The sequence below is a fragment of the Mustela erminea genome, chromosome 1, assembly GCF_009829155.1.
Source record: "Mustela erminea isolate mMusErm1 chromosome 1, mMusErm1.Pri, whole genome shotgun sequence".
Classification (NCBI taxonomy): Eukaryota; Metazoa; Chordata; class Mammalia; order Carnivora; family Mustelidae; genus Mustela; species Mustela erminea.
Genome location: NC_045614.1, coordinates 143,075,678 through 143,095,291, shown reverse-complemented (window position 1 = coordinate 143,095,291; position 19,614 = coordinate 143,075,678). Strand labels below are relative to the sequence as shown.

The 19,614-nt window shown below is 34.9% G+C and overlaps 1 protein-coding gene across 1 annotated transcript; it reads left to right on the top strand.

The window, feature by feature from the left end:
- Nucleotides 1–425: 425 nt before the first annotated feature.
- On the top strand, nucleotides 426–13,914 carry AADAC (arylacetamide deacetylase). The gene is given in 3 exon segments (XM_032343505.1): nucleotides 426–563; nucleotides 13,317–13,874; nucleotides 13,876–13,914. Coding segments are annotated over 3 exon segments (735 nt in total).
- The last annotated feature ends 5,700 nt before the right edge of the window (nucleotides 13,915–19,614 follow it).

Genomic DNA, 19,614 nt, shown 5'->3' with positions numbered 1-19,614 from the left:
ATAAGGCTGTTGGTTATGACAAAATTTGGAGACAATAAAGCTCTCGGTACTTTTTTTTTTTTTTAAGATTTTTATTTATTTGACAGATCACAAGTAGGCAGAGAGGCAGACAGAGAGAGAGGAGGAGGCATGCTCCCTGCTGAGCAGAGACCCCGATGTGAGGCTCTATCCCAGGACCCTGGGATCATGACCTGAGCCAAAGGCAGAGACTTTAACCACTGAGCCACCCAGGCACCCCTAGCTCTCTGTACTTTTACTGAGTTTAATTGTTTCTGGACAGCCAATGAAATGACAGACTGAGGAGTAAAATCTGTGTTCAGGAAGTTAGGTAATACTCTGTGATGGTGCCAAAACCCGGGTATAGGTTTCAGCAGCTGAAATTGTACTTAGTGTGTTGCCCAGTCAAAAGAGCAGAAGGAAGCATTATGGGAAGAAAGATTCTTTTTCTTCTGATGGTGGGGGTCTTTGTCGCATACTATATTTATATATCTCTCCCAGATAATATTGAAGAGCCTTGGAAACTACTGCGTGTGACCACATGTATGAAAACTGTAAAAGATTTGGTAAGTATAGAGTTGTATTGACTCTGAATATTTAATATTTTAATCAGGAGAATATAATTTTTGTATTATTGTTATTTTAAAAGTTTCTACTGTCTTTGAAATTTTGTTCTTAAAGCTTGCTTGCAGATGTTAAAACCTTTTTTTAAAAAAAATATTTTAACTATTCCTTAATGCAGACCCCTAACAGATTGAGTATGGAGGAAGTAATCAAGTAGCTTTAATTTTAAATATTACAAAATAAAACAGAATCTTTTAAATATTAAAAGGCAGGAGGACAAATAAAAAGTCTTCTTCTGAGTTTCATGGCATGAATGTTACCACAATGAAGCACTTTTTTTTCTTTTTTAAAGCAAGAACTTCAGAGATCGTAAGATTGAACAACACAGTGATGAATTACAGAATTCTTTGCAATAATCTTGAATTCAGACATGAAAATGCATTCATGTTGAAATATTCTTAAACAAGTCAGCTGGTAAAAAGCCAAGGAAAACTGGATGCACCCGATTTCCAGTTGTAAAAGGGTAAACTACTCAGGTGATGGGGCAGCTCGTTGTCTGGCTGTCTCACTGTGTCCCCATTGTCTCTCAAAGACCTGTGCTTCTTTTCTAACAAGGTTCATTATGTGAAATTGATACCATTTTTTTTATCTCCTTTAAACATCTCTGTAGTAAGTTGCCTTCTATGGCATAAAACAGAATAAAATAAAACAAAAAATAAAATAACAGTAATTCAAGGACAGTTAGTCTGGGTATTAAACTCATTATCTCTTTCCTTGCATTTTTAAGGTGTTTTTTTTTTAGGTCTCCTCTGGATTTGAATGTAGCTCCGAATAAGTTCAATGTATGTCTTATTTTCAATTTCTTATTAGTGATTTGATCATTTGTAGTAATTTTATTAGCACATATGTTTTTGTTGGATTTGGGTCAGTTTCACTGGAATATAGCTTCAAGTCTTATTTTTTGTAAATAATTCTTGAAATATATTTAAAATATTTATTTTGGAAAAAATTTAGAAGATAAAATATTTTTATTCATAGTTTTGTTTTCTTTTATTATTTAGATTGATTATATGTGTATATGTACTTACATATACATATTGAAATACACATATGGTCCTCTTTGTATATCTCTAAGATGATGTCACTTCTCTCCTAGTACCTTTTAATCTTTTCTGAATTTTTCATTCCTTTTGTTTTTTCTCATTTCTATCATATACAATACCTTGGGTTTCTTTGAATTTGCTGTTTATTTTTGAAATTATTTCTCTTTTATTTAATATTCCTTTTCTAATTTCTACCAGTACCAGTTTTCAGTCACTCCTTCCTTTTGAGTAGTGATCAACTCCAAATATCTGTCTTATCTTCCATGAATATATGTATTTCTCCTTTGAGATATTTGTTGTATTATTTTTGAAATCCATTCTGTAATAATTGTGTAATATATTTCACCCATTTTGCAGTAACTTGTTTCTAATCTGTTTTCTTTATTTATTTCCTGTGTTGGAAACTGTTATTATTTTTCTTATAGTTCCTAGAACATTGCATGAATATCATATATCAACTTTTGTATTATTTCTATTTGACTGAATGGGTTTACCTGGACAAACTATTATGAGAATGTCCTGAGGAATAGAGGGGGGTCAATATATTTTTTTTCTTTCAGTTTTTATGATAAGTCACAAAATTACTACAATTTATACATATATATTTATACTCTCAAGAATGAGTCTCACCAAAAAAAAAAAGAATTTATTTACTAAATACATCAGATTACCTTATAATATGTCATCTTTCCAAACTTCTGTAAAATCCATCATACATTTATGAAGAAGCCAGTTTTTTGCCAGTCCTTCTTCCCTCCCCCAAAATGAAAAAACCCAAAAGCCTCCTGCTTGAATTTAATGCCATCGGGTCCTATTTTGTGCTTTGTTGATCAATTTGACCATAAGAGAAAGAACAGTAATTTACACTTTTGTTAATTCAATGATGAAGATAAATAGAAGTCATGGAATAGCCTGTCAATTTGTAGAGGAGCATTATCTCCTAGAATAGAAATATCAAATATAATTTACCAAAATGCCAACTCTAATAGATTGCTCAGCATTACTTTGAAAGGACTAGAGGGTTGCATCTAGTCTTGGTAAGAAATAACATTATAGTCAAATAACATAACACTGTCAGACCCATCCTGGGTTTGGGATTATAACCATTTGTGAAAAGTGTTTTCCAACGCAATAGCAGAATGTAAGGTTTACCTTAGTTGCATTGAGATAATTTTTTTTTAGAATATGTAAAAATTGTTTTTTTTAAATCATTATGTTCGATTAGCCAACATATAGTACATCACTAATTTTTGATGTAGTGTTCAACAATTCATTAGTTGTATATAACACTCAGTGCTCATCACAGTTTGAAGCTTCCTAGGTTTGAGGTCATTTTTAAAAATACTGATTTTATCATCTCTGTTCTTTGCTTACACTTGGCCCAGCTTACTTCTTTTCACTACCGTGACTTCAGAGATGCACTGGTTGGCCTGTAAAGGGTGAACATATTGAGGAAAAATAATCATTTTAGTTTCCAAATTGCCAAATACCTACATTTCCTATGCAAAACCCTAACTTGGGTGCAGCCAATCGCCTAGGTAATGCTCAGAAATTCAATTTTATGATTTTTCCTTTAGGGGATAGATCTTTGTATGACAGATTAAGATACAAGAAATAATTTTGTCTATAAATTTAGGGATATAAACACCAGAATTGCTTGGAATTTTCCCTCTTTATTATTTGATATTTCAAATTTACATAAAAAATTCCCTTTTGGGTATAGGGTTTGTATTCATTAAGCTATTGCTCTAATTCATCACAGTTCACTAAAGGAAAGACAATTAAAGAAACTGTAAAAACATTGTAATTCAATTCAGAGTCCAGGGACTCTGGACATTATTTTTAACACACTGGTAACTTCTTGGTCTTTTGTTATGTATTTATTACACTTCCTAGTAGGATCCAAAAGTTTGTGAGATTATAAAATCATATTACAAAATTTTATTCTTAGTATTGTTTAAACATGGTACAATTACTATTTTCGTAACTTAATTCTTATTTTTAACTTATATGACATAGACTATTTTCTGTCATTTAAAAAATATTTATTTGAAATAACCATTCTTTGAAGATAAACTATTTGAGTCCAGTGATATATGTTTTTAAAGAAGACCTTATATTTTCTGTACTTAACTTTGATTTAAACTAGAGGGCAAACTAAATTAGCATATTTAGATGCAATTACTTCTATGATACCTACTTTTTGTTTAAAGATTGTATTTATTTATTTGAGAGAGAGCCAGTTAGAGAGAGCTTGAGAGGGGAGAAGATCAGAGGGAGAAACAAACTCCCCGTGGAGCTGGGAGCCCGGTAAGGGACTCGATCCTGGGAATCTGGGATCATGACCTGAGCCACACAGGTGCCCCTGTGACACCTACTTTATGTCATAGGGTGTAGAAATTTTAAATTTTAAATTTGTTCAAATGAAGTAAATAAATGCTTCTGATCTGACTATTACATTTCTATGTTAACATTTAAAATTAGCAGTCCTGATATTTATGCAGTTTCTTTAAACATTTTTGTTAATTGGTTGGAGTGCTTGTACAAAAATCATACCTAGCAGAAACATGGAGGATATTATTTAACACTCTGTAAAAATAATGTAGAAATAAAGAGGACAGAAGATGGTCTGTTGCACGTAGGAGTCTCCACCCTTTGGGTAATTGCAGAGAGGAGCAGGTAGGGGACATCCAGGTGTTGGGAGCATGGTCAGCATAGGTGGAGCTGTCTGTGTGGGGAGTATACCCAGAATATGGAGAAGACATAGAGCATACTCATAGTTAGAATAATTGATCTCCCAAACCCTGTGAGGCAGGGACTAAGCATTTGCAGTTTACTCTTTTTTTTTTTTTTTTTAACAGATTCTCAATTCTTGCATGTTTATTTTTTTAATTAATTAATTTATTTTTAAAATAAACATATAACCTATTTTTATCCCCAGGGGTACAGGACTGTGAATCGCCAGGTTTACATATTTCACAGCACTCATCATAGCACATACCCTCCCCAATGTCCATATCCCCACCACCCTCTCCCGTCCCCCCTCCCCCCAGCAACCCTCAGTCTGTTTTTTGAGATTGAGTCTTGTATGGTTTGTCTCCCTCCCAATCCCACCTTCTTTCATTTTTTTCTTTTCCTACCCCCCAAACCCCCCACATTGCATCTCCACTTCCTCATATCAGGCAGATCATATGATAGTTGTCTTTCTCCGATTGACTTATTTCGCTTAGCATAATACCCTCTAGTTCCATCCACATCGTCGCAAATGACAAGATTTCATTTCTTTTGATGGCTGCATAGTATTCCATTATGTATATATACCACCTCTTCTTCATCCATTCATCTGTTGATGGACATCTAGATTCTTTCCATAGTTTGGCTATGGTGGACATTGCTGTCATAAACATTTGGGTACACGTGCCCCTTCGGAGCACCACGTTTGTATCTTTAGGATATATACCCAGTAGTGCAATTGCTGGGTCATAGGGTAGCTCTATTTTTAGTTTTTTGAGGAACCTCCACACTGTTTTTCAGAGTGGTTGCACCAGCTTGCATTCCAACCAAGAGTGCAGGAGGGTTCCCCTCTCTCCACATCCTCGCCAGCATCTGTCATTTCTTGACTTGTTAATTTTAGCCATTCTGACTGGTGTGAGGTGGTATCTCATTGTGGTTTTGATTTGTATTTCCCTGATGCCGAGTGATGTGGAGCATTTTTTCATGTGTCTGTTGTCCATCTGGATGTCTTCTTTGCAGAAATGTCTGTTCATGTCCTCAGCCCATTTCTTGATTTGATTGTTTGTTCTTTGGGTGTTGAGATTGCTAAGCTCTTTATAGATTTTGGATACTAGCCCTTTATCTGATATGTCGTTTGCAAATATTTTCTCCCATTCTGTCAGTTGTCTTTTGGTTTTGTTCACTGTTTCCTTTGCTGTGCAAAAGCTTTTGATCTTGATGAAAGCCCAATAGTTCATTTTTGCCCTTGCTTCTGTTGTCTTTGGCGATGTTCCTAGGAAGAAGTTGCTGCGGTTGAGGTCAAAGAGGTTGCTGCCTGTGTTCTCCTCAAGGATTTTGATGGATTGTTTTCTCACATTGAGGTCCTTCATCCATTTGGAGTCTATTTTTGTGTGTGGTGTAAGGAAATAGTCCAATTTCATTTTTCTGCATGTGGCTGTCCAGTTTTCCCAACACCATTTGTTGAAGAGGCTGTCTTTCTTCCATTGGACATTCCTTCCTGCTTTGTTGAAGATTAGTTGACCTTAGAATTGAGGGTTTATTTCTGGACTCTCTATTCTGTTCCATTGATCTATGTGTCTGTTTTTGTGCCAGTACCATACTGTCTTGATGATGACAGCTTTGTAATAGAGCTTGAAGTCTGGAATTTTGATGCCACCAACTTTGGCTTTCTTTTTCAATATTCCTTTGGCTATTCGAGGTCTTTTCTGGCTCCATATAAATTTTAGGATTATTTCTTCTATTTCTTTGAATAAAATGGATGGGATTTTGATAGGGATTGCATTAAATGTGTAGATTGCTTTAGGTAGCATAGACATTTTCACAATACTTGTTCTTCCAATCCAGGAGCATGGAACATTTTTCCATTTCTTTGTGTCTTCCTCAATTTCTTTCATGAGTACTTTATAGTTTTCTGAGTATAGATTCTTTGCCTCTTTGGTTAAGTTTATTCCTAGGTATCTTATGGTCTGGGGTGCAATTGTAAGTGGGACTGACTCCTTAATTTCTCTTTCTTCTGTCTTGTTGTTAGTGTAAAGAAAGCAACTGATTTCTGTGCATTGACTTTATAACCTGACACTTTACTGAATTCCTGTACAAATTCTAGCAGTTTGGGAGTGGAGCTTTTTGGGTTTTCCACATATAGTATCATATCATCTGCAAAGAGTGATAGTTTGACTTCTTCTTTGCCGATTTGGATGCCTTTAATTTCTTTTTGTTGTCTGATTGCTGAGGCTAGGACTTCTAGTACTATGTTGAGCAGCAGTGGTGATAACGGACATCCTTGCCATGTTCCTGAATTTAGCGGAAAAGCTTTCAGTTTTTCTCCATTGAGAATATTTGCAGTGGGTTTTTCATAGATGGCTTTGATAATATTGAGGTATGTGCCCTCTATCCCTACACTTTGAAGAGTTTTAATCAGGAAGGGATGCTACACTTTGTCAAATGCTTTTTCAGCATCTATTGAGAGTATCATATGGTTCTTATTCTTTCTTTTATTAATGTATTGTATCACATTGATTGATTTTTGGATGTTGAACCAACCTTGCAGCCCTGGAATAAATCCCACTTGGTCGTGGTGAATAATCCTTTTAACGTACTGTTGGATCCTATTGGTCAGTATTTTGGTGAGAATTTTTGCATCTGTGTTCATCAAGGATATTGGTCTGTAATTCTCTTTTTTGATGCTATCTTTGGTTTTGGGATCAAGGTGATGCTGGCCTCATAAAATGAGTTTGGGAGTTTTCCTTCCATTTCTATTTTTTGGAACAGTTTCAGGAGAATAGGAATTAATTCTTCTTTAAATGTTTGGTAGAATTCCCCTGGGAAGCCGTCTGGCCCTGGACTTTTGTTTGTTTGGATATTTTTGATGACTGTTTCAATCTCCTTACTGGTTATGGGTCTGTTCAGGTTTTCTATTTCTTCCTGGTTCAGTTGTGGTAGTTTATATGGCTCTAGAAATGTATCCATTTCTTCCAGATTGTCAAATTTGTTGGCGTAGAGTTGCTCATAGTATGTTCTTATAATTGTTTTTATTTCTTTGGTGTTGGTTGTGATCTCTCCTCTTTCATTCATGATTTTATTTATTTTGGTCCTTTCTCTTTTCTTTTTGATAAGTCTGGCCAGGGGTTTGTTAATTTTATTAATTCTTTCAAAGAACCAGCTCCTAGTTTTATTGATTTGTTCTATTGTTTTTTTTTTAAATTAAATTTATTTATTTTCAGCATAACAGTATTCATTATTTTTTCACCACACCCAGTGCTCCATGCAATCCGTGCCCTCTATTTTACCCACGACCTGATACCCCAACCTCCCACCCCCCGCCACTTCAAACCCCTCAGATTGTTTTTCAGAGTCCATAGTCTCTCATGATTCACCTCCCCTTCCAATTTCCCCCAACTTCCTTCTCCTCTCTAACTCCCCATGTCCTCCATGCTATTTGTTATGCTCCACAAATAAGTGAAACCATATGATAATTGTTTTTTAGTTTCTATTTCATTGATTTCTGCTCTGATCTTTATGATTTCTCTTCTCCTGCTGGGTTTAGGCTTTCTTTGTTGTTCTTTCTCCAGCTCCTTTAGGTGTAGGGTTAGGTTGTGTATTTGAGAGCTTTCTTGTTTCTTGAGAAAGGCTTGTACTGCTATATATTTTCCTCTCAGGACTGCCTTTGTTGTGTCCCACAGATTTTGAACCGTTGTGTTTTCATTATCATTTGATTTCAAACATTAACATATCAAAGCAATTATGTTAATATGTTAGAAATTAGGGATACATAGAGATAAATATTAGGGAACATTTATATTCTGAGTGCTTTTATTCCTACCTTCTGCCAGATTTTTTTAATATGTTTATTTATTTATTTATTTATTTGAGAGAGAGAGAGAGAGAGCATGTGGAATGTAGGGACAGAGGGAGAAGGAGAGAGACTCTTAAGCAGACTCTCCCCTGAGTGCAGAGCCTGATGTGGGACTTGATCTCACGATCCTGAGTTTACAACCCTGAGATCACAACCTGAGCCACAACCAAGAGGCACACTCTTAAATGATTGTGCCACTCAGGTCCCCTACCTTCTGCTAGATTTTTTTTTTAATAAAATGATAAAATGCTCTTTAAAGATCATTGGTTTAAACATAATTAATATGATCATATAAGTGTCACATTCTTTCATTTTATTAGGGCTGGTATTTGTAAAATCAATCAATGATACCAGTCACCATAGCTACAGAATCAGATTATTCAGTATCCTTCATGGAGCATACTAAAACTTGAATGAAAACTGGTTATCAGAATTCCCAATTTGCCTATAGATAAAAAAAAATGTTAGCAGCTTTACTTGTAGAAGAAATTATAGTTTTCAGAAATCAGCCATCACTATTTCTATGACATTAAGCTAAAACTGGGCATCTATTAGCTATCATTTTAAAGTGACACAAAATCATACTTAGTCTAATAGTGAGTAAAACTGTTTTTTATTTATTAAGCAATCAAACAAAGTTAGTAAGCAATCAAACAAAACTTGCTGTTGATTTTGTTGATTGTATTATTCATTTTTATGGATATTTTAAAGTATATCAATTTTGGCTATTGGTACCTTTAGAATAACCTTCTCATGATTTGTAGCCAAAGGAAAGATATAAATTTTATGATTTGTTATAAATACACTGCAGAACAGATATCTGCTACTTCCCAGAAATTAACTTCTGTATTGTCCACTAATTGTCACTTTGAAAGGTATGTTGAGGCAGTACAAAGGGCATATCAGCAGACACTGATTTTTGGAGCTAAAGAAATGTCCAGATCTGTGACCTTGGGCAAGGCACCTGATCTTTTCAAGCATCAATTTCTTTTTACTGTGTAACATAAAGAACCCTTCCTCTTATGGAGTTTAGATTCTATAGTGGTAAAACAATGAATTCTGACCCATAATTATTAAAAATCTGGTTAAAATATCTTGCACTATTCTGGAGAGCATTAAACTGCTAATAAAATATGAAGTTTCTCGGCCAGAAATTTTTTAAGGATGCAAAATAACAAACAAACACAAAGATAAGCCTAGTACTTGAAGTCCTCTCTGCTCTAATGGTATATGCCAATCAAAAGAAAACTGTTCAGCAAGATGAACTAGACAGTTGAAGTCAAGTTCCAGGACCCTCCAAAAATGGGGACAACTATGAAAAATGGGGAACTTTAAAGTGAGGTTCTGAACTGATATGATCTCACTGTCAGGGTATACGTGATGCAAAAAAAAAAAAAAAAAAAACCAAACAAACAAAAAAACAAACCTCAAGTGCATTTGGAGCCTTGCTTCACATCACCTGGATGGTATGGGGAAATCTCCCATACCTGAACTTAAATAAGTTGGTGTGAACAGTTGATATTCAAGTATACTTGACAGAAATGTATAAAAATCCCCCTGGAAAAATATGGTATCTTTATAGACTTAAAATGTTTCCTGAAAATATTTTTGAAAACAGTATCCAGCACAGAATAAAACATGTCCAGACAAACAAGTAAATAAGAAACTATGAAGGAAAGCAAGCAAATCAACAGACAATAGAAAGACACTTAACAAATTCAGATACTGCAGTTATTAACCATAGAATATAAAATAATTATCCTAGTTTCTTCAATTAATTCACAACCATGATTGCAAATTTCAGCAGAAAAATAGTTTTGAAAAACAAACAAAAATTCTAAAACTAAAAAATGGATATCAAAATAAAAATTTTAGGAATTGTTGAAGTGATTTTTCATAGCTGAAGAGATCATTTATAAGCTGAAAGATGGATCATCTGACCCATGGATGACTATGCAAAATGAAGCATGGAAAACTCAAAAAAGATAGAAAATACAAAAGAGAATATAAGAAAATCCAAAAGACTTTTAAATGTTATGCCAGAAGCAAAGAGGAAAGAATGGGACAAAGGAATACTTAAAAATATAATAGTAGGGAATTTTGCAGAACTAATGAAAGATATCAAGATACAGATAAAATAAGCTCCATAAACCTTAAACATACTTTTTTAAAAGATTAAAAATAAAATAAATAGCTAGAGAGTAATCTACATATAGTCACAGCAAGGTGAAAGTGTAAACAACCAACGACACAAAAAGAAATAGAGGGGTGCCTGATTGTCTCACTTGGTAAGGCATGCAACTCTTAATCTTGGGGTTGTGAGTACACTGGGGTAGAGATTACTTATTTTTTTTTAAATATAAAAAAATGAAATAGAGGAAATCTTGGGAAAAAATACCTTCATAGAAATGCAAGTCACAATAATAGCTTCTTAATAACAAGAATGCAATTTCTAAGTGGAATACTATCAAAGTGTAGCAATTTTTACTGTCAACCCAATCCTATGATGCACAAAATTTTACTTATAAATAAAGGAGAAATGAAGACATGTTCAGATAAACCAAAACCCAGAAAACTGCTGTAAATGGAACACACTAAAAGGTGGTTTAAATAAATCATTCAGACAGAATGAAAATGTAGATAAAAGTTTATGATACTGGAAGAGGCAAAGAACAATAATATGGTAAGATGTGGGTAAATCTTAAATTTGGATACTTTAAAATAATAAGATATATAGAATTAAACTATAAGAAAAACAAACCATAAATTCAAGAGTGGAGAGGAGGGCAGATTTTAAGTCTCTTTTTATTATCTAAGAAGAAATAAAGGCTTAGAATTGGCCTTTGATAATTTCATTTGTTTTGGGGACGTTGCAAATACACATTATAATTCTTAGGGTAATCATTCAAAGAATAAAAATATGGTATAACTTATAAACTGTGACAAGAAAAAAAAAGAATAATTACAAAGTTAAACAATCTGAAAGAAGTAAAAAATAGAGAAAACAGAAAAAGGAGGAGTCACAAAATAAGTTGGATCAAAATCAACTATTTTATTAATTATAGTAAATGCTAGTGGTCTAAATAATCTGGTTGTAGGATCAAGATTTTCAGATTAGAAACACAGATAAGCAGAAAATTTGAAAGTAAATGGATGGAAAATGTATATCCTGAAATAACACCTAAAAGAATTGTGGGTAGGTTAAGAAGATCACATCATTACAGTAAAGGTTAAACCACCAGGAAAATATGACAACTCTAAATCTGTGTGGATTTAATAACATGGCCTTAAATGTATGAAGAAAATATTAACAGAACTCCAGGGGAAAATACACATGTTCAAAACCATAATGAGAATTTAACAGTACTTCTTTCAGTAATCAAGAAAGCAAGCAAGAATAATAATAAGGGTATAGAGAACTGGAATAATGATCAATACATTTAACTCAATGGACCTATAAAAACAGGGAAACAAGCAAATACATATGATCATTTTAAAAAATTGACAAAGTACTAGTCCCAAAAAGCAAGTCTCAAAAAAAAATCACAGAATTTAAATCATGCAGTTGGACTCTTTTTGTTTTTTTTTTTAATTTTTTATATTTTATAAACATATATTTTTATCCCCAGGGGTACAGGTCTGTGAATCACCAGGTTTACACACTTCACAGCACTCACCAAAGCACATACCCTCCCCAATGTCCATAATCCCACCCCCTTCTCCCAAACCCCCTCCCCCCAGCACCCCTCAGTTTGTTTTGTGAGATTAAGAGTCACTTATGGTTTGTCTCCCTCCCGATCCCATCTTGTTTCATTTATTCTTCTCCTACTGCAGTTGGACTCTTAACCACAGTTCAATGATTGGGAAATCAATAGGAAAAAGGCAAATAAGAAAATTGCCTTCTTTGTATGGAAATATAAAAAATACATTAGGCACCTAATAATAACCCATTACTTAATAGAATATTAAGTTCTTCACATTTCGAATGATATTTTTAGGCTATTTTATTTCTTTAAAAGCATAGATTGGAAAGTAAGAAAGGCTGAAATAAGCATCTAACTCAAGAAAAAAATAGAAGGAAGATAATAGTGATGGAAAGAACAGAAATTATGATGTTCAAAACCAGGCTTACAGTAAATATGAACAAAAAGCAAAAAGTTAATCTGTTAATTCTTTGAAAGTTCTAAATAAAAATTTTAAATCTCTGGAAATACAAATGAAAAAGAACAAAATCAGGCATAAACAATTAATAACAGGACTGAAAAAGGGACAATACTGTAGACCCTTTGATATAAAAAAGAATTCGCCTTTGATAAGTTAAGAATGAATATTGTAGTCTTTGAAGGACATATTTTGAAAAACTTTGAAGTTAAAATATTTAATAATATTTAAATAGAATAGAAAAATTCCCAAAAAGTTTGTAACTTGCAAAGCAGACACAAAGGAAATGAAAATTTGAGCAATTTTATAACCATTAAACAAATCAAATCAATAACAAAGAACAGTCCTGGTAAGAAATCTTGCAGGCAACTTACATCAAACATCAAAGAGAAATCACTTGAAATAAATGCAAAATATTACAGAGGATAGGGAAAAAATTGTGCACCCTTTAATTATTTTCAGAGAAGCACGATCTTTATGACCAATTTAACAAGAACAGTTTCAGGAAGGAAAACAATGGGTCAATCATACTCAGAAAACTAATGCATTAGTGTCATGAATAAAATATTAGTCCGGGATCATGACCTGAGCTGAAGGCAGTCACTCAACCAACTGAGCCACCCAGGCGCCCTGATATTTTACTTTTTAATCATGGATTAGATGATCTCTTTCTCCATCCACAAGGAAAGAAGCACAAATCAGTTTATATTCATAAAATTTAAGCAAAGACATATCTAAAATTCAATATAATATCAAAAATTAGAAAGTTCTTTGAGATTTTTTTTTTCTTTCTAATAATCTTTTTGGGATTCTGGATTTATTTAATATCAATCTATTGTTTTTAAATAAAAAATATCTTTTAAGTGAAAATTACTATTTGAGCAATTCATTTAAATTATTTTCAGCTCATAGATGATCCAGATGTCAAGATCAAACTCAAGACCCAGTCTTTAATTTATCCTGCCCTTCAGACTCTTGATATGGATTTACCATCATATTGGGAGTGTTCACATTTTCCAACTCTGTCCAAATCAATGACGGTCAGGTTGTGGAGTGAATACTTTACCATGGTCAGATCACTTGAAAAAGCTATGCTCTTCAACCAACATATACCAGTGGAATCAAGTCATCTGTTCAAACTTATTAATTGGAGTTCTTTGTTCCCTGAGAATTTTTAAAAAGGACACGTTTATAACAGTCCAACTTATGATAGTTCTGAGCCGGTTAAAAAATATCCAGGGTTTCTCGATGTGAGGGCAGCCCCCTTGTTGGCTGATGACAATAAATTACGAAGTTTACCATTGACCTATGTCATCACCTGTCAATATGATATCTTAAGAGATGATGGAATTATATATGTCACCCGACTTAAGAATGCTGGAGTTCCAGTGAACCATAGCCACACTGAAGATGGATTCCATGGAGCATTTTCCTATTATGGATTTAAAATTGCATATAGAATAGAAAAATCAGTATATGAATTGGCTAAGTGAAAATCTATAGTAAAAATCTAAGGAGTTGTCCATAAAAATATATAAGCCTTAGAATAGGAAACAAACTAGTAAGAATCAAAGGGTTATGTTTAGGTTGATGTTTATCACCTGTGACTTTCTAAATCTTCATAGTCATAATGTTGTTTGTTTTTTAAAGCAGGGGGTAACTGGACATTAAGGAGGGCATGTAATGTAATGAGCACTGGATATTATATAAGGTCTTATATGTTATATAAGACCTCTATCTCGGGGCGCCTGGGTGGCTCAGTGGGTTAAGCCTCTACCTTCGGCTCAGGTCATGATCCCAGGGACCTGGGATCGAGTCCCGCATAGGGCTCTCTGCTCAGCAGGGAGCCTGATTCTCCTCATCTCTCTCTCTGTCTGTCTCTCTGCCTATTTGTGATTTCTCTCTCTGTCAAATAAATAAATAAAATCTTAAAAAAAAAAAAGACCTCTATCTCTAAACTAATAATACATTATATGTTAATTAATTGAATTTAAATTAAAAATAATTTATATTTCATCTTTCTTGTAGTAGTTGCTAACTTTGTACAATAGCTTTCATAGGAGGTATGAGGGTAAAAGCTAATATATACTGTTGTTCTATCTGGTCTAGAAGATTTCTGATTATGTCATTGGAATAAAGATTAAATGGTATCATTTGAATGTTAAAAAAAGGGAGGAGATAGAAAGAAAGAAAGAAAGAAAGAAAGAGAAAGAAAGAAAGAAAACCTAAATCAGGAGGTTATTTCTTTTTCTTTTTCTTTTTTTTTAAGATTTTATTTATTTATTTGAGAGTGAGAGAGATTGTGAGAGAGAGACAGAGCATGAGAAGGGGGAGGGTCAGAGGGAGAAGCAGACTCCCTGCCAAGCAGAGACCCCGATGTGGGACTCCAGGATCATGACCTGAGCCAAAGGCAGTCACTTAATCAACTGAGCCACCCAGGTGCCTGGGATTATTTATTTCTTATCCTAAATGTTGTTTACTTAACTCCTGTATGTTAGAAAAATATCTACGTTCCCGTATATCTTTTTCTTGTTGCTGTTATTCATTTCTTATAGCTGGAATTAACAGCCTTAGTTTTTCAATTGCTTATGCTATTATTATTAAGAAGAAAGTTTTAAACACATCTAGTTTGTGAAATGCCAGAGCTTCAATTGGCGTGGATTTAGAGCTTTAGGAAATGCTGTTTTGTAGGCATTAATATGAATGATGTGTCAACGGTGTGTCAAAGTATTTGCCTCAGTATAAAGCCATTTGTCTATCATCACAGAATTCACCTCTTAATACAAGGCCTTTCCTATGCTAGATACTAAATTTAATGCCAAAGATCATTTAGGGACTTTGGGGAAAAGCAGCTCCATTCTTGCAACAAATTAGGAAGACTGAGGTAGGAGACCACAACTCCACAATGTAGTAATGGTGAATGAAGCTTATGATATGGAAGAAATACTAAAACCAACTTGAAAATTTGAATCTCTAAAAGTTCTTATGTCATATATAGTGAAAGTAAAACTGAAATTAAATTATGTTCTTGAACTGTCTTAGCATGGGCTGCTATAACACAATACCATAGAATGAGTGACTTACAAACAATAGAAACTTACTTCTTAATGTTCTGGAGGCTCCTGTTGTCAGCATGATCAAGTTCTGGTGAGAGTCCTCTTCTGGATTGCAGACCCAAACTTCTCATTGTATCCTCACTTGGCAGGAAGCTGGGAGGGGAGGCAAACATCTCATGACTCTTATCAGAGCACTAATCTCATTCATGAAGACTCTATCCTTATGAACTTCACCTATTCCTAATTATCTCCCAAAGGTACTACCTCATAATGCCACCACATGGAAAGGTAGGGCTTCAACATATGAAATTTAGGAGGACACAAACATTTAGTCTATAAGCTAGAACATGGGGGATAAACTGTAGTGACTGTATGTTATATAACCTTGATAATTTTGTGGAAGCACTGAGGAATGCAGCCTGGGACTAGTATGGTGTCTTCTCACAGCCACCAGAAATCAAGTCTTTACCTTTCTGCTCAACTATGATGAGGCAGAAAGAGGTGTTGGTGGTGGGATGGGAAAACCACAAACTTTCATTTCTGTTTTTGTTTTTGTTTTTTCAAGAAAAACAATAGCAGTCCTGGAAGTCTTGCCAATATATTTCTCATTTTATGTCTCATTTTACAAAACCATATTTCATGTGGACAGTGTCATGGTTGTTTGAGGAGTCATATTTTTTAACCAGGGCACATGATCCTGAACAAAGTATTCTTACAAGTAAAACCATAAGTGAGAAACGGATAGGCAACTGGCAAGCCACAAATTATATTGGAGTAAATGGTTGAAATTATGTGTGAAAAATAGAAATGTTTGGGGTCATTTAATACAGGAAATAGATGTACAAATGAGTCATACCCATGGTTTTGAATGGAGCATCATTGGGTTATTTGTATGTTCAGTTGGAGAGGGCTTTCTTTTTTCTTTTTTACTTGTATCCCATTGTCTCACTCTTTTTTATTTTTTTTTAAAGACTTTATTTATTTATTTGACAGAGAGATCACAAGTAGGCAGAGAGGCAGGCAGAGAGAGAGAGAAGAGGAAGCAGGCTCCCTGCCGGGCAGAGTTATGAGACTCTATTCCAGGACCCTGAGTCATGACCTGAGCTGATGGCAGAGGCTTAACCCACTGTGCCACCCAGGTGCCCATGTCTCACTCTTTCATCTTATTTAAGCCACTTTCCCATCAATAAAAATAATCTATGTTAATCACTAGGTGGGATCATAGTTTCAACTTGGAATTGTAGGATGCATTTAGACATGGACATGAGTTATGACACAATATACCTTATTCAAACTACATAAATAATAATCAGCAAATTGGGATTAATTGTAGTCATAGGGAGCAATAACCTAACAAAGGAACAGCAACAAAGGAATTCTGTTATTTCCTACAAATTAAATTTCTGGTATGAAAGTCCTTCCAGATTCCTACTTTGGTTTTTATGCCATAAAATAGGGTGAATAATTATAGGTGTCCCTACTTTACCACATGGCTTCTTGGATCCTGGAAACTAGCAGCTGGAAACTAGTTTCCAGGACGGCTCTTTTAATTGCTCTTTACCCCTCTCTACATCAGTTGTCACTTCCAATCACCCTCATTCCTCACCTTAATTTCTATTAGTCATTCCCTGTCCCGAATACTGTCCTTTTCCCAATGTTTTCCCAATTTCTACTATCTTTCCACTGTGTTTTCTGGAACTCATGGATCATCACAAGCAACATCCTGAATCCTTTATCTGTGCCTCCCATTAACTTTCGTCAGAGATGCAGTACTTAGTTGAGGACCATGCTCCACTATTCTTCTTCCCACATTAATCATACCATAATAGCTGAATGTGTGGTAAATGTCTTCTTTGATCATTGCTGCTGCCAGACTATTCTGTCTCCCTCTATCCTCTTGTATCATGATAGTAGACTGTAGTGATGACTACTTCATATTATAGTTGGGGATTTCAAAATCTATGCAGGTAAACAACCAGCAACATGGACTTATTTGACTTGTGCTTCCCCTAATGATTTTGTCCTCCAATCTGCATAAGCCATTTGCCCTTATTATCATGCCTTAGACTTCTCTTACTCTCAAAAACTACACCCTATAATCTCAATATCAGATAGGATACTGCCTAACCTGCTGTTTTTTAGGTCACTCCCACCAACACTTAATGATTTCTGTAATACTTGGATTATGCCAATATTTAAAACTCCTCATTCTGTTCTTATTTTCTCTTTCTTTCTTTTTAAAAAAATTTTCCTTCTTTTTTTTAAATAACATATAATATGTTATTTGCTTTAGAGGTACAGGTCTGTGAATCATCAGTCTTACACAACTCACAGCACTCACCTTAGCATGTAACCTCCCCAATATCTATAACCAACCACCTTAATCCTCCCCTCTACCCACCACCAGCAACCCTTAGTTTGCTTCCTGAGATTAAAAATCTCTTATGGTTTGTCTCCCTCTCTGGTCCTACCTTGTTTCATTTTTTTCCTTCCCTTCCCCCTACAACACCATGCCTGCTTCTCAAATTCATCATATCAGAGAGATCATATGATAATTGCCTTTCTCTGAATGACTTATTTTACTCAGCATAATACCCTCTAGTTCCATCCACATCCTTGCAAATGGCAAGATTTTGTATTTTTTGATGGCTGCATAGTATTCCATTATACACACACACACACACACACACACACACACACACACACACACACAATAACTTCATTATCCACTCATCTGTTGATGGACATCTAGCTTATTTCCATAGCTTGGTTATTGTGGGCATTGTTGTTATAAACATTGGGGTATATGTGCCCCTTCAAATCACTACTTTTGTATCTTCAGTATAAATTCCCAATAGTGCCATTGCCAGGTCATAGAGTAGCTCTATTTTCAACTTTGTGAGGAAACTCCATTCTGTTTTTCAGAGTGGCTGCACCAGCCTGCATTCTCACCAACAATGTAGGAGGATTCCCCTTTCTCGACATCCTTGCCAACATCCGTCCTTTCCTGACTTGTTAATTTTAGCCATTCTGACTGGTGTGAGGTGGTATCTCATTGTGGTTTTGATTTGTATTTCCCTAATACCAAGTGATGTTGAGCACTTTTTCATGTGTCTGTTGGCCATTTGGACGTCTTCTTTGCAGAAATGTCTCTTCATGTCTTCTGCCATTTCTTGATTGGATTATTTGTTCTTTGGGTGTTGAGTTTATTAAGTTCTTTATAGATTTTGGATACTAGCCCTTTATCTGATATGTGGTTTGCAGATATCTTTTTCCATTCTGTCTGTTGACTTTTGTTTTTTTTTTTTTTTTGACAGTTTCCTTTGTTGTACAAAAGCTTTTTATCTTGATGAAGTCCCAATAATTCCTTTTTTGCCTTTGCTTCCCTTGCCTTTCGTGATGTTTACAGGAAGAAACATCTTCCTTTTGCTGCGGTTGAGGTCGAAGAGTTTGCTGCCTCTGGTCTTCTCAAGGATTTTTTTCTTTTTTTTAATTTGACAGATCACAAATAGGCAGAGAGGCAGGCAGAGAGAGAGGAGGAAGCAGGCTCCCCTCTGAGCAGAGAGCCTGATGCGGGGCTGGATCCCAGGACCCTGAGATCATGACCTGAGCCGAAGGCAGAGGCTTAACCCACTGAGCCTCCCAGGTGCCCCTGATCTTCTCAAAGATTTTGATGGATTCCTGTCTCACACTGGGGTCTTTTATCCATTTCAAGTCTATTTCTGTGTGTAATGTAAGGAAATGGTCTAACTTCTTTCTTCTGCATGTGGCTGTCCAATTTGCCCAACACCATTTGTTGAAGAGACTGTCTTTTTTCCATTGGACATTGTTTCCTGTTTTGTTGAAGAGTAGTTGACAATAGTTGAGGGTCCATTTCTGGACTTTCTGTTCTGTTCCATTGATCTATATGTCTGTTTGTATGCCAGTACCATACCGTCTTGATGAGTACAGCTTTGTAATAGAGTTTGAAATCTAGAAATCTGATGCCACCAACTTTGGCTTTCTTTTTCAACATTCCTCTGGCTATTCAGTCTCTTTTCTGGTTCCATATAAATTTTAGGATTATTTGTTCCATTTCTTTGGAAAAAAATAGATGGGATTTTGATAAGGATTGTATTAAAGGTGTAGATTGCTTTAGGTAGCATAG